This window comes from Odontesthes bonariensis, chromosome 8 (genome assembly GCF_027942865.1).
Source record: "Odontesthes bonariensis isolate fOdoBon6 chromosome 8, fOdoBon6.hap1, whole genome shotgun sequence".
In the NCBI taxonomy this organism is placed as follows: domain Eukaryota; kingdom Metazoa; phylum Chordata; class Actinopteri; order Atheriniformes; family Atherinopsidae; genus Odontesthes; species Odontesthes bonariensis.
Genome location: NC_134513.1, coordinates 33551914 through 33566898, shown reverse-complemented (window position 1 = coordinate 33566898; position 14985 = coordinate 33551914). Strand labels below are relative to the sequence as shown.

The window sequence follows — 14985 nt, the reverse complement described above, 5'->3', positions numbered from 1 at the left end:
ACTTCCTCAGGCTACTCTGGTGTGGTGGATTAATTCAGCCTTTTAAAGCGAAAATAATGCACAGAGCAAGAAGAGGCCGAGCAACATGTTTTCATTGTTGGCTTTGTTTTCAGATCTGTGATGAAGCTCTGAGGTGGAATAAACTGAACATTTCTGATTGTAAATTTCAAGGTGAAGAAGAGCCAACTTCAGCACTGTCAAAGCCATGTTTTTTTAACTGAATGTTTTATGGAATAAATCATTGTGCTACCTGACCGCCTCTTCACTTGAGTTTCATACAGGCTCATGAAAGTATTTTAATTGACATGATTTCTTTGTATTTATTTATAGCCGTTACTAGAATATTCGGTTCCTTTGGTTTGTTTTGCAGCACTTTTTGAATAAATCTAAAACTGCACAAACATGGAATCTTAATGACTTGAGCTGTCACGCTTCCACACAAGCTCCTAATCATTTCATTTCAAGTGAAGACATATTTAAATAGGTTTATTGTCATTATTTCCATAACAAATGGGTATCATTCAGTCTGCCACCATGAGGCTCCTCTTCATGTTTACATAATTATCTCAGAGTGGAAATAAAACTGGCTTCATTTAAGCACATTTCACCATGTTTTGGCTTCACCTTCAGACAGGAAGAGAAAGTGGTGCCACATCCATCCTGGTGTGGTCTTTCTAAAAAAAAAAGAGCCGAGCGTCCATCGCTGCCGTTTGAGTCTCTTTGGCACCGCAGAGGCTGCGAGGAGCTGCGTTCACATTTCATCCAGGGCTTCTGAGCAAAGCTTCAAACAGTTCACAGCCCGACTTAAAAGTGCTCATGTCCCGGTTTAAAAACAGGAGAGGAGTCTGAGACTTTAACTCAGTTCAAAACACTAAGGCAACAGCAGCGTCCTGTGATCCAGCTCAGTCAGAGCCTTCCTGGTTCTCCAAGATGGGATCTGAGGACAGACAGGAAGTGGTGTTCAGAGACGGAACACATTTTAACTAATGCAGAAAGAAGCTCACTCAGCCTGCGTGCCTAATAAACACTCTGCATTAAGAATCAAACATCATCAAACAGTGAAGCATTTAGTTGTGACAATCCAAACACCAGCTTCTCTTCTTTTAGTTTTTAACATTTTTAATAACATTTTCTGGCCACTCCGTGGCAAAAGAAACAATTCCAGGCCACAATAGCAGGGGTTTTTCTACCACTTAAACTAGTGTTACAGAGAGGATCCCATCTTTGTGCTAACGTTCCAGCAACAGTTACCACCGCTGTCACACTGATGGCTTCCATCCGGGTCCACCTCGTGATCCAACAGCTTGTAGAACCAACTCAAGCAGCAGGAAGTAATGGTTTCCTGTGTGACTATCAGTCTCTCACATAGTCGTGGCGGAATCTTGGCCCACTCTTCTTTCCAACGTTGCTTCAGGTCATTGAGGTTTGCAGCACTGGTTTATGCAATTATGTCTAATTGTGCTGTCATGAACTTTAACATTTAACATGCTAACCGAGGCCTGCAGAGTCTGAGATGTAGCTCTCGGGTTTTTGACCTTGGAGTGACCTTGCTGGGACGTCCACTCCTGGGAAGATTGACAGCTGTCCTGGATGTTTTCCACTTGTGAATAATCTTTCTCTCTGTAGAATGATGGACTCCAAATAGTTTGGAAATGGCCTTCTAACCCTTCCCAGATTGATGGGCAGCAACAATTGCTTCTCTATGATCATTGCTGATGTCTTTCCTCATTGTGTTGCATTGTGTTAACACACACCTGAAAGCTGCAGAGCAGCAAACTGACAGAACGTCTGCTTTTATAGAGGTGCTCACACCTGCTGATGATAAATTAATCAGTGCATCGATCAGCAGCACCTGGCTGCTACTTACCCTCTTAAATCCTATAGCAGTAAGGGTTCACTTAGTTTTCACTCAATGCTCCTGCCTTTTGGTTTAGTTTTTGTTCAATTAAGCTGGAAAAAAAAAAAAAATCAGGCATATCTTCAAATGTCGATATTTTTCCTTAAAAGCTAAAGACTTTAAAACATGGATGCTTACACACACACATATGAAGAAAATGTTGTCCATAGTTTGAAGGTGTTTAGCATCACATATTCATTCCTGCACAGTTCAGGATTGTGTGTGTGTTACCTGTCAGTGTGCTGCTGATGTTTGGAGGAGACACAATGAGCACAGCGCTGCCAGATGTTATCCCAGAATGCACCACCGGACCCTCGACGGACGGGGAGCTCAGCCCCTGACACCCACATTCACAGAGTTTAGCTTAAAGTTCCACACTAAGTGGTGTTACTGTTAGAATGTCATCAAAATTAGGCTACAGACAGCAAACAAGCTGGAGTTTCTACCTTGTCAGTGAAGTCTTCTGCCATTGGCTCCTGAGTTTCTACCCTCTCTGAACCCTCCAGGAGATTTGTGGCATCCAGCCCGTCGTCCTGGTTCTGGCCCTCTGTCTCTACAACCAGCTGCGATTGGCTGAGTGCGTCTGAAGAGGCGGGGTCAGAGGAAACGGTCTGGATGATGACGCTGTCGCTGGAGCAGAGGCTGTCAGTCTGAGGAGGACAACACATAAACACGTGAAACACTCCCACCATCCAGTTTTAACCCCCTTCTGGAATAAATAAAACTGACCGACAAGCTGTGAAGGATTATGTGTTCGTGTGATGACGGCGAGGAGCCTGTCGTCAGGGTAACCGTGCTGTTATTGGCTAAGCTGAGTGGAAGGCTCTGGTTGGACGTCGTCTGGAGGTAGTAGGTCCCTGGGGTGCCGGTGGGCTGTAGGTGGAAGGACTGAAAAGCGAATATACAAAAAAAAAAAAAAAACACACATAATGAGTAGAAATCAACAGTGAAATCAATTAAAGGCAGTTTTATTCATGTAGCATCCATAAAAAACAAAAGTCATTTCACTTTATTTTACATCAGAAATCTCTACATCTGCTCCAGGAACCTTTTCTGTGGTTTCCATGAACCAAGAGCCTTTCTGTCTCTTCCACCAGAGAGCAAAGCAACATGGGACGGATGGCACTTTAGGTCTGATTTGGTCTTTTTGTGTCTCATTATGATAATTATGTTGATCCTACCCATCCATCCTTTTTCATCCGCTTATCTGAGGTTGGGTCTAGGTGGGAAACTCAGACATCTCAGCCCATACCATGAACTGCTGCATCATGAGAGACATAATGCACTTATTTCTCAAATGTTTAGTATTTTCTTTGATTTCTGAGTTATTTACTTAATCTTGTTTGATTAGAAATAGTTTAACAGTTACTTTAAACTAATTGTTTCGGTTCTTTGTTAGATATTTTGTTAGTATTTGTTTCCCTTTGTGTGTCGGAGTGGTCTGATCACCCTTTGTTTGTTGTGTGGTAGGTCAGTTTGATTTTGTTGAACAGTTAGTTTTGGATTTACTTTGTTGGTTAAGTTTCTGTAATGATTTAAGTTCAGTTTTGTTCATTTGACATGTTTTAAGGGCCCTGTGTAGTTAGGGACTATCACCTCAGTCCTTCCTATGACACTGAAAAGGCGAGAAAACCCCCCAATGTCCATTTACTTTGTTGGTTAAGTTTCTGTAATGATTTAAGTTCAGTTTTGTTCATTTGACATGTTTTAAGGGCCCTGTGTAGTTAGGGACTATCACCTCAGTCCTTCCTATGACACTGAAAAGGCGAGAAAACCCCCCAATGTCCAGAGCCTTCAGCATCTTGGGTACAACCCGATGCCCTACTGCTGGGAAGCCTTTAACTACCTGTTACCTTCGACGCTGCAGCCCTTTGGGCCACTCGATACCTGTGAGCTTCTTAAGGTGAAAGCTAGTACGTGAGGAAAAACTCTCCCGGATTACTTCTGAAGATCTAAGTGATAAGGTTCTTTCCAGTTCACTCACTGCCATACCAGTGGATAGCAAGAAGCCTGAAGTGTGCGTATTTCTGACCACTTTAACAGCTGGTGTGGCCACTGAGGGTTAACAGGAGTTGTCGCTCACCGGCAGGATCTCGAAGGTCTGCAGGCCCCCTGTGTTCAGAGTGATGGTGTCACTGTCGCTGGCTGCTGCAGAGTCTGAGGCTGCGTGGAAAAACACACTGAGAGTAAGACAGCTGCCACCTCCTCACCCAGGTTTTACTCTGTGTCTGTCAATCTGCTCCTTTCATTTCATTTCACTGTTTTTTTTTAGTTTGTCAGATGATGTCTGGAAGCTTTCTGTTATTAAAGAAGACATGAGGCAGCTTCACTGTGGAGAAGGCTCTCCATAAATAAGACGACAATTGGACTAAATGACTAAAGCAATTTAAAGCAAAAGGTCAACTATTATGGTTGATATACTGTACTTAGAGTGTTGGCTGCATGTTTGGTTTAGCCCACCACCCCTTCGTCTTCTCACACCCACGTCACATCAGCTCCGCCCCTCTTACACATCAAATCGATAAACAATCATGCACAGAGGAATACTTGTTCGATCACACTGTTGTCAACGAGATTTACCGACTTTTAAGCTTTTTCCCTGATCAGCATTATTATGAATCCCTTTCTGTGTAGGACAGTCCCATGGAAACTTTGTATTGATGCATTGTATATTGATCATATGGGCAACACTGCAGCTAAATCAATGAACAAGAACCTCTAACACCAGATGAATGCTAACAAGGATGCGAATGTAAGTGATAATTACGGCTAATTATAACAGCTTAAAATCTTCTATTGATATATTCACAGTACCCACATCTGTCCCACCCAACGATTAACAAACCAATGAAAATTTGTCCTGCTCTCATCAGTCGGCAGTGTGAGTCTCACCCAGGTGCGTGATCTGCAGTGGGATCTGTACAGGAATCTGCAGCGCTGCAACGGAGCTGGGGGCGGGGCTACTGCTGCTTTCATCCAATCGGGTGAGTCGGATCTGGAGCGAGGAAGAGGAGGGACTCCCTGGTAAAGATGCCGTCTGTGAGGACATCATCAGCTCCTCAAGGCCCTTCAGGAGCACTGTCGACACGCACAGAAGCCAAACTGTGACTGTCAGGGGTTTGGTTAATGAGAACAATATTTTTTTTTGTATCTATTCAGCAACTTTACATGTTTACTTGATCTCGTTTCCCCTTTTTGATCATTCTGAGTCTCTGTTTTGCATCTTTTTGTACCAGTTCTGAATATTTCTTTGGTCATTTTCATTCTCTTTGTAGTATCTTTTTAGTGTCTCTGTGAATATGCTGTTGTGGTTTTAGGTCTCCTCCTCACAATTTGAGTCACTTTGTATAATCTTTTAGATTGTTTTGCATCCCTCTGTTGTAATTTAGAGGTTCTGTGGTCGCCTTTCAACTTTTTGTGATTATCTTTGACTCTGAGTTCAATTCGAGTCTCTTAGTGAAGTTTGGAATCTGTTTGTGGTTGTAATTCATCTTTGTAATCACTGTGGGGTAGCTTTAAGTCTATTTGTGGTTACTCTGCTGTTGTTTTGCATCTCCTTGTCCCATTTTTATTTATTTTTTGTGGTTGTTTTCTTTGTATGAATTTTTTGAGTCATTTTGAATCTTCTTATAGTTGTTATTTTGTATCTGCGATTATTTCGTAGTTGTTTTAAGTCTCTTTGTGGTACTTTTTTTAGACGTAGACTGATTAACTGATCTGCTCATTCTGGCCCCTTTTTGGCCACTTTTTAATAACCGGCATCAGGAAAAGACTGAGCATCCAGATAGACAGGCAGGAGCATCAGTGGCCAACACAATGCTGATGCTGTGGAAACAGAGACACTTTTTACAACAAAACGCAAAAGCCACCCCAACCATTAATCACATGTTCTTTCTCAGCATCCACAACAATTTAACAGTCCAAACCTTATATTTTTTATTCATTTTTATTCATATTTCATATTTAATTTTAATAATCTTTTTATTGGTAGCAGGACAAGGAAGAATTTCACTGCACATTGTACTGTGTATGATTGTGTATGTGACAAATAAAACTATCTTGAATCTTGAATCTTGTATAAGAGAAATTAACTCATCAGGTTGAGACTGAGTCAATAACCTTGACTACAGTAATGCCCACATTCTGGACAAGTGAGACAGATGGTTTGAAGGAGAAAGAAAAGCTACCATTTATTTTAAATCATCTTTCAACAGAGGAGGCGGTGACAGTGACTTAAACAACCCACATAACGGCCAAGTAAGTCCGTAGCCTCTTTCACATTTCCCTTTTCAGGCTGGGACTGATGCACCTTCATCTGCATATGTGTGAAAGTACAGAGACGGAACAGGGGCCCAAAGTTGAGCCTCTGAGCCGGCGAGGGAGCTGGTAACCAAGGCGAAATGATCCTAACTTGTGCCTGTTTACACACATAAAGCTGGCATTTGCAGAACTTGCTACTCTAACCAACTAAGCAGTTAACACTGATTCCTTGACACCAGCTTGATGTGTGTGAGGACACAGCGATGCAGGGCTGAGGCTCCTCTGTTGGGCATGGGTGCATTATGACGAGGACCAGCGGCGGGTTTACAAGCACGTATTCTTTTAACCTATGAGGCTCAATGAAAACGTGCAGGAGACTAGTGACAGCTTATGAGTCTGAAACTTCCCACCAGGTGGTTAGAACTGAAGAGGCCTTTCAGATGAGAAGTGAAACGTCTTTGAGAACCAGGAAAACAAATTCAGTTGCCAATTTTCAAGATCCTGGGATCACCATGACCTGGATGACTGATAATCTACAGCCACACAACGGTTTTCGTCTTTCTCCATTTGAAAATCTAAATATTTTTACTTTTTTGTACATATCATACTCAACAGTCTAGCATGTGAAGCTGCAATACTACACTACGTAAAAACATTTTTTAAAAATCAGCTTCTTATATTGCTCATTGGTTGCCCTGATTTGTTATATAGATCATCACCACTCAAAGAAAAACCCAATTTACACTCTACATCTACTCCTTTTGTCTCTTTGAGGTCACATTGACTGAAACTGTACTCGTTTTGTTATCCTTTTTGACGATGTTTTCAATCTCCTTGTAACCGTTTTGAATCATTTTGTGATTGTTTTGCATCTCTTTGTGGTCACATCAGTCTTCATGTCCAATTTTTTTATTTTCTTATTTATCTGATTACAAACTCCAAAATTTCCTTCAACCTTTCAATATCCTGGAAACTCTATGTTCACACTTAGATTGGAAAGGGAGTTGTTACAGAAACTTTCTTCAATCTTAGAAAATGCAGTCACAGAAATGTGTGTGTGTGTGTGTGTGTGTGTGTGTGTGTGTGTGTGTGTGTGTGTGTGTGTGTGTGTGTGTGTGTGTATGTGTACCACTGAAGGGGATTTCCTTATGATTGGCTACTTGTCTCTTGATGCTCCACCACTTTGATCGCAGCCACTGAGGCGACCGGACGCTGCTCCACCCCCACGCCAGATCGTCCCACTTGATTTCATTCTCATCCTCCACTCTCAGCAAAGATATCCTGAAACACATCATTTTCTTTACAGATTTGTGTTTTGGATGATGGTTTATCGCGCGCGCACACACACACACACACACACACACACACACACTTTATACCTGCGTAAGAGGTTCAGGTCATCCTCCTTCGTCCACTCCGCTCCTCCACTGTGTTTCCAGTTTAGGTAGTTCAGCCATTTTGACCGACACTGTTTCTCAGAGCGAGTGCGAACCCGATCCGCAACCGTCGCCCAGGAAACCCCTCCTGTGACGGCTGACCCAGGCGTCACGCCTGCCATCTCATACACGACCTCGGCGAGGCGTCTCTCCTCCTCCTCGCTCCATTTACCTGATTGAGATATGTCAGTGTTATATGAAAAAGAAAACAGAAAAGATTCGAGGTTCAGACTGATTTTTAGGCTCCTCCTCACCTGTGTTACATGTGTCCTTCATCAGGCGGCAGCGGTCTTTGACAGAAGAGGCACTGCGTCCCAGAGCTGCTCCGATCGTTGCCCAGTCATTCCCGTGTTTCTCCTTCAACCTGAAAACACACAAAACAAACTAAAAACCAGCTGACAGGGGATTTTTGTGGCACTAACAAGGACATTTTACTCACGCTTTTAGCTTCTCTATCTCCTCAGGAGTGTACCTTACAGAGGAAGAACACAAACGCAGATTACAGCTCAAATGGATAAAACTATAAACTGCAATGTGTTCCTGACCTTCTCCTCCTCGTGAACTCACTTGCCAACGTGGTTGCGGTTGTCGTACATTCTTAAAACTCGCCTGTAGACAGCGAACAGCGGCCTGTTTAACCCCAACGCCACAGAGCGGTAGAAATCCTTCCTCTCCTCTTTGGACATTTCAAAAATGATCTCTGCGGGGTCTTGGATTCCACGCCCCTGAACACACGTCGAGGAACAGAACTTTACATCTTCCGATGGTGTAAGATCAGCGAAGATGATAGACGTGGAGACAGAGAATGATGTACCTTCACATATCGGTCGATGTTGCTCATCAGAATGTCAATCTCCTCTTTAGACCACATGCCCTGTTTCCATTTATGGCCTGAAGAGGAAGAAATGTTCAACACCTTCTGCATCTACTTTTTACACTAAACAGTGTGTGTGTGTGTGTGTGTGTGTGTGTGTGTGTGTGTGTGTGTGTGAAAAAGCTGTTAAATTCAGCACACCTGCTATTTTAATAAACTACTTTTCAAACAGCTAGTTTAATGGTTTTCCAAGTACAGTTTCAAGTTCAAAACCACCGAGTCTAAAATCCAAGTCCAAATCCCATCTATTCAATTCAATTCATTTTTATTTATATAACGCCAAATACAACAAATGTCATCTCAAGGCACTTAGATAATAAAGTCCAATTCAAGCCAATTAGAATTCAATTAATTGTAATCATAATTATTCATAAAATAATCCAATTCGTTCATATAAAGCCAATTCAAAAACAGTTTCCTAGCTAAGGAAACCAACAGATTGCACTGAAACTTTGTTTTCGGTCCAATCTCCCATCCTGAGCGTGCCTGAGGCGACTGTGGAGAGAAACGACTCCCTTTTAACAGGAAGAAACCTCTGGCAGAACCAGACTCAGGAAGGGTGGACATCCGCCTCGACCAGCTGGGGTTTGAGAAGACAGAAAGGGGGGGGGGGGGGGGGGGGACTGTAACTCCCCATCTATAATTAGCCTAAAGACAAACTCCAGAACCAACCAAACCAAACCTAAAAATGCATTTCCAAAAAACGTCTAAGTCCAGAGTAAGCCTGAAACTGGTCCAAAACCACTTTGCAACTTCCTTAAAACCAATCCAACAATGTCAGTAACCAGTTTAAAAACCAGTTGGAAACCAGTCTGAAGCTGGTCCGATTCCAGGTCTTAAAACCAGCCTATAAAGAGGTGTGTTGAGTGGGAGTTGTGCCTTTGCGTGCACCTTTGTTAGTCAGCGTGTCTTTGTCCTCTTTTGTGGTGAACCAGGCCTGACTGACAGGTGACACATCTGTCTTCTGACTGGATGACAGAGAGTCCTCTTCTTGATGCAGAATCTGCACAGAAAGGACAACTTTCGGACCATTTTCTCACACTTTTCATTCAGTTTTCAGTAGATAAAAGCCGGTCCTATTACCACAGGATTGTGTATTCTTGTTAATTTATTTCATTCCCTGCAGTACATTATTTGAACTACTATCAATTCACAATTGTAAATTCTAACATGATACTTAAGTTAATCTGCCAGGAATCTGAGTCATTAATAAACACTGCAGTGTAAAATCATGGGCCGTATTACAAAGAGCTAATGGAACTTTTCCTCATACATTTAGAAGCCTCAGTGGCCCATAACCTCTGAGCTCCCTGACATCGCTGCATCATTGGGATTTTGGTCTTTGCCTCTTTGAAATTATCCCCTGTTAAAAGTGAAGAAGATTCAATCCTGGCAAACATGAGGGTGAATGTAGGTTTGAAAGAAGCAAAAGATTTACATCAATTTGAGCGACACCGTCCTCAGAGAGATCGCTGTCTGTGGTGGCGGTCATGGTCACCTTGAAGCTCTCATTGTCCGCCACTGATGACAACAAAGACAAAGGAAGAAAATTTTTTTTAACTAAAGCTGAGGTACGGTGCTGTACATACAGAACCAGAACAGGGAGCCAGCAAGCAGCTACTAATGACGACCGTCAGCCTGTACTTCCTCATTTTACAAGATGTAAACAAATATGCAGCAAGTTATAAAATACGGAGCTAAATTAGCAACAAAAAGGAGCTTCTTGTTTCTTGTGAACATTTACCTCTTTGTTTGGCACAGTGTAACTTTCCTCTTTCGAGGGACATTTTTCCAAAATGCAGAGACAATATAAAAAGCGCTTAAATTATGGATACAAGTAAAATCATTCTAACGTGCAACTGCAGGTCATTATTTATTTCAGACGTAAAAATAGTATCACCAGAGCAGCTTTTGTGGTCTTACTGTGTTCATTTCTGTCTGTTTGTGCTTATTTTAACACTCAGTGGATTTATTTGTGGGCTTGATTCTCAATGTGGTCGTTTTCTATCTTTTTGTGACATTCTGTGATTTTTTTTAAGTGTTTTTGTGACTGTTTGCTGGTCACTTTGGTTCTCTTTGGGGTTGTTTTCTGTCCAGTCTTTTTGTGGATGTTTAGAGACATTTTGTAGACTTTTTGTGGTCTTGATTCTCTGTGTTTTTTTCTGTCTTTTTGTAATAAGTTTATGTTTAGTTTGTGTCCTTGTGAACCTTTTGACACTTGTTGGGGTCTTTAGCTCTTTATGTGATTATTCTATCATTGTTTTAAGTCTTTTTGTGCATTTTGAGTGGATGGGATATTTCTGTAGTCCCTCTGCTTCTCTTTGTTATTGTTTGATGGAGTGATTTTGAACATCTTTGTGTTTGTGTTATTTCACTTAGATTGTCTCTTCATAAAGCAAGAAGAGCCGATCTCCAGCAAAAAATCCTCCTGTTGTGATGTACTTGTGTGTAAAAATTAAATTGTCTGCACATCCTTAAAATGTCCATAATCTATTTGTGAAAATGACTTATGAAGTCACTTTGTGTCTGTATTGTGGGATTCCATCTCTTGGTGGTCATAGTGTGTTTTTGTTTCTTTGTATTTATTGGATTTTCCAACCATTATGACATTCTTTCCATACTGGGGGTATGGAGAACAGATGAAAATCAGACATGACTTCAAACCGTTTTAAAGTCAACAGTTTTTCCATTCAGATGTCAAAGAGTTTTTCAGAATCATCAGAGCTGCAGTAAACAAGCATCGACACCTGAACGAGTCAGTCAGGGACAGAAATGTGAAACGTCTCACTGGGCAAAGTGACGACAGAGAACTGAGGCGTCTCAGAGTCTGCCTGCTCCTCCGGGGAGAGTCTCAGCTTCTTCTGAAGGGGCTCCAAGTCCTCATCTACACACAACACACATATCTGTATTAATTTGAGAAACCTCATTCATATCGTGTATGTCCAACCTGAACCTGTTACGACCTTATACCAACATACACAGTTGTGATTTACAACCTGAAAGTGGAAAGTTTATCTGATTAAATCTGAGTTGAAGGCATGAAGCCACCTGCTTCATTCAAGGCTTCAAAAGCTGGAGACATCTAGTTTGTAGTAGCTTAACTTTGCAAATGGAAACATTGGAAACGTTTCGGCCTCAGGGCCCCGAGTTTTAAAACATCAAGCATAAATAATTTTGGATGCATAAGGAGCCAGAGAGTGCAACAACTCGTTTTTTAATGATATGTTCCAAGCCACAAGCACATAATCACAATCTGTGGTGTAATATGGCTTTCTACCATGAACTTTGGAAATAAAGTTGGTTACAGAAACCATCTTAATGTTCTACTTTTTCTGTTTAAAGTTTCAGTGTGACATTGTTACAAACCTCAATTCCAGAACAGTTACAATGTTTTTCTAAAACAAAACTTAATAATAGACCTTTATTTTACAGACACAAATGATTTTTTTCCTCACGGGAAGATTGTCCAATCAGCAGATTACCTGCTGGCAGGTAAGGGTGTCAGGAAAATTGTAAAGAATTTTGGTCTTTCAGCATCTACAGAGCAGAATGTTGTGAGAAGATTCAGGGAGTCTGGGGAAATCTCAGCGTGGAAAGGCCAAGGACAGAAACCACTGCTGGATGAGCTGGGAGCCCTCAGGCAGCACTGCATGAGAAACCGTCACGCCACCATGATCCATACAGCCACATGGGCTCAGGAGGAGCTGGGAGAACCATTTCCACCCAACACGGTCCACGGCCGCATCCAGAAATGTGAGCTGAAGCTGCACCACACCAGGAGGAAGCCATATATCAGCTGTGTGCAGGAACACGGCCCAGTTCTGTGGACACCAGCTCATCTCAGATGGACAGAAAGACAGTGGACACATGTTCTGTGGGCAGATGAGTCCACGTACACACAGAGTGTGTGTGCTTGAGTGGCTTGCCAGCAGTCCACATCTGTCGGACTGTTGAGCAGCTGAAATCTTGGATTCAGCAAGAATGGACACAGATTCCTCTGAAAAACTGCAACAATCTGTATCCTCAGTTCCCAAACCATTAAAAAATGTCATTAAAAGGAAGTTGATGGAACACAATGTTGCTGCGTCAAATTCTAGATAGAGTTTGGTCATTAAAGACACCGAAAAACCATTTATTTGGATTTGTGTCTGTTAAATTGAATAAAGGTTCAAACTAACTTTTCAAAAATCTGGAAATGAGGTTTGTGAACTTAGCATCCATCAGTATACAGGTACCCAGGATTAATCAATTTGTTGTTGTTAATTTCTGGACCGATTTGTGGATTAGATATAAAGAACAATGTGAAGAAGAAAGCAGAGACAGGTTTTTTTTTGGGAGCATTAACCCACCGTTGGGAGGACAGTGCAGAATGATGCTGCCGTCACTGTCCTGAGTGAGGGTGACAGACTTGACAGTTTCTAACGCTGCAGCATCGTCATCCTCTGCTGCTGAACTCATCCTGCACCTGCAGGGGAACAAAACACACTGTGTGCGCTTATCAGCATTGTGACACAGGATGCATCATCTGAAACAGTCTTCTTTCTTTTTCTTGGTCAATTTAAAAGAAGGGGGAAAAAAAGCATTTTGTTAACATAATCTGGCCAGTATTTAATGTTCAATGACATAAAACAGAGTACAGCACCAAGTATCTATGAAATATTAGGGCCCAAATTCTTGTCTTTGGCATAAATCACACTAAAATCAAATTGTACATTGGCTGAATAATAATCGTTATAGAAATAAGAAAGACAATTATCAAAACACAACAGCTACTTGATTTGAATCTATTTAGACGAGTGCTGCACAGTTGAATTATGAAACAATAATACTTTCAATTATTAATGTTTGTGCGTAAGAAGAGACCATCTTCCATGTTGCAGTCACTCCATTCAAATCAAACCTGACTGCGATCATAAATAGTTGAAATGGTCTGAAAAATTCAGGATAGAGTGACTTAAGCATGTTTTAAGGGGGGAAAAAGTATTTGCATTCAGAACCTTGGGTGCTGAATTAGGCGATTTATTCAAAAACAGTTTTTTCACGTTCCAGGTCAAAACATCAGGGAGTTTTGATGAAATCACAGGTACATAGTGAGAAACCTTTCGCCCACTAATAAGATTATTTAAGTAAAAATCCCAAACATTTATCATCTAGAAAACTGCTCGCTGTCGCCCTCTACCGTTATCAAAATACAAAATAATACATTAGTTGTCTGGCCTTGTTTGTTATAAATGTGCGATGAATGTCGGACAATATGAGCGCTGAATTATATTTTGGGTCATTATAAAAAGGTTGTACTTCCATTTAAAATAATTCGGGCACCTGTTTTTCCGCAACCTGCAACAATGTGTAAAATTGGTCATTTTTAACATGGAGTTTCGTTTACGGGACCTGTGCATCGCTATGTGACGAGAACACTTGGACTTCTGTGAAAACATTTATTAAGCCACACCAGCTGAATGAAAACTGAATAAACAAGTACAGAAATCTTATGTGCAGGGAGAGAAACGCTATTACACGGACGGCAGCTTTGGCTCAAAGCTAACTGTTAGCACCCAGCAATCTACCCGGCTAAATGAAAGACGAAAAATCTCCGGCGCCATGTTAGTAGACAAGGTGTAGCTTATGGCGTCTGTGTGGTTTGACGGCATTTTGGGGCTTTGTTAACAGCTTTTAGACGTTTTTTCTTGTTCAGGGCTTCCCCTGCGTCTCTCAGCTGCTCCGACTACCGAACAGAAAGTGAATTTTAGTTTTGATTTGACTACTTACTTCCTGTTTTCGGTCCGGGGACTTTTGAGTTACCAGGATGAAGGAAAGTGCCAGGATGGAGGAGCGGCGTCCGAAGGCCAGTGGGTTGCCAGATTTGAATATTTCCAGTAAACAAGAGGTTCTGTACGTTTTCCGCTCATTTTTCTAGAATATTTCAGCTCCTCTCCCCTTCTTTTTTTCCTATTTGTTTACTGTTTAGTTATTGTACAACAGGAATCTCTATTACCTATTATAACGTGTAGCTTACTTTTTTTAAATAATCATAGAAATAGACTGTTTACTATGTGTACAATTTTATTCAATTTAGTAATCATATTGCTACAGTATAGGCTTTTATAAATATAGATATCAAATTAGATAGAATATAAATCAGCTGACATACATATAAGATGTTTAATTGTAGCAGAAATAGGTGTGGTAGAAATCTTCAGAGATTGGGGTGTTGTTTTTGTAGACAACAACTTATTTGCTGTGTACACACAGTGTCAGCAGGTAACACAGGTAAACTCTCCGTTTAACTTTGGTACTTGATTATCTTTACATTTACCTTCTTACTTTTTTAAAACGTAATTAGCATTTTAATTTTATTCTTGAATTTGGAATAATTACCTTTAATGGCTCCTCTTTATGGGTTAAAAACATTTACTTTAAAATATTTTTCTTATAGTTATACAGCTCAATATCAATCAACAAGGACAAATATTTCTTAATGTTACGTGCTTTTTTTAAATCTAAAACAATTACATTTT

General features: G+C 41.1%; 1 protein-coding gene across 4 annotated transcripts; it reads right to left on the bottom strand.

Moving 5' to 3' along the window:
• Positions 1 to 356: 356 nt before the first annotated feature.
• On the bottom strand, positions 357 to 14312 carry dmtf1 (cyclin D binding myb-like transcription factor 1). 4 transcript variants are annotated; one of them, XR_012770215.1, is made up of 18 exons: positions 14237 to 14312; positions 12817 to 12932; positions 11256 to 11351; positions 9906 to 9988; positions 9359 to 9470; positions 8408 to 8484; positions 8161 to 8318; positions 8033 to 8065; positions 7848 to 7957; positions 7537 to 7765; positions 7287 to 7438; positions 4790 to 4975; positions 3981 to 4060; positions 2627 to 2785; positions 2344 to 2547; positions 2129 to 2234; positions 1868 to 1950; positions 357 to 937 (listed from the first exon to the last, which is right to left on the bottom strand). XR_012770215.1 is itself a non-coding variant. In XM_075472245.1 (17 exons), exons 2-17 carry the CDS (start codon positions 12923 to 12925, stop codon positions 903 to 905), a joined length of 1929 nt encoding a protein of 642 aa, XP_075328360.1. In that variant the 5' UTR covers positions 12926 to 12932; positions 14237 to 14312; the 3' UTR covers positions 358 to 902. The 4 variants fall into 4 exon arrangements, 3 of the variants coding, with proteins under 3 accessions (XP_075328360.1, XP_075328361.1, XP_075328362.1); XM_075472245.1 differs by lacking the exon at positions 1868 to 1950 and having other exon boundaries at positions 358 to 937; XM_075472246.1 differs by lacking the exon at positions 1868 to 1950 and having other exon boundaries at positions 358 to 937; positions 12817 to 12952; positions 14237 to 14299.
• Between the last annotated feature and the right edge of the window lie 673 nt (positions 14313 to 14985).

Coding starts and splice junctions, on each gene's coding strand:
- dmtf1 (XM_075472245.1), bottom strand. CDS start 12,925: ATGAGTTCAGCAGCAGAGGATGACGATGCTGCAGCGTTAGAAACTGTC. Junction 7,439..7,536: donor GACCTGAACCTCTTACGCAG/GTATAAAGTGTG, acceptor GATGTGTTTCAG/GATATCTTTGCTGAGAGTGG. Junction 4,061..4,789: donor ACTGCAGATCACGCACCTGG/GTGAGACTCACA, acceptor TTTTCCACGCAG/CCTCAGACTCTGCAGCAGCC.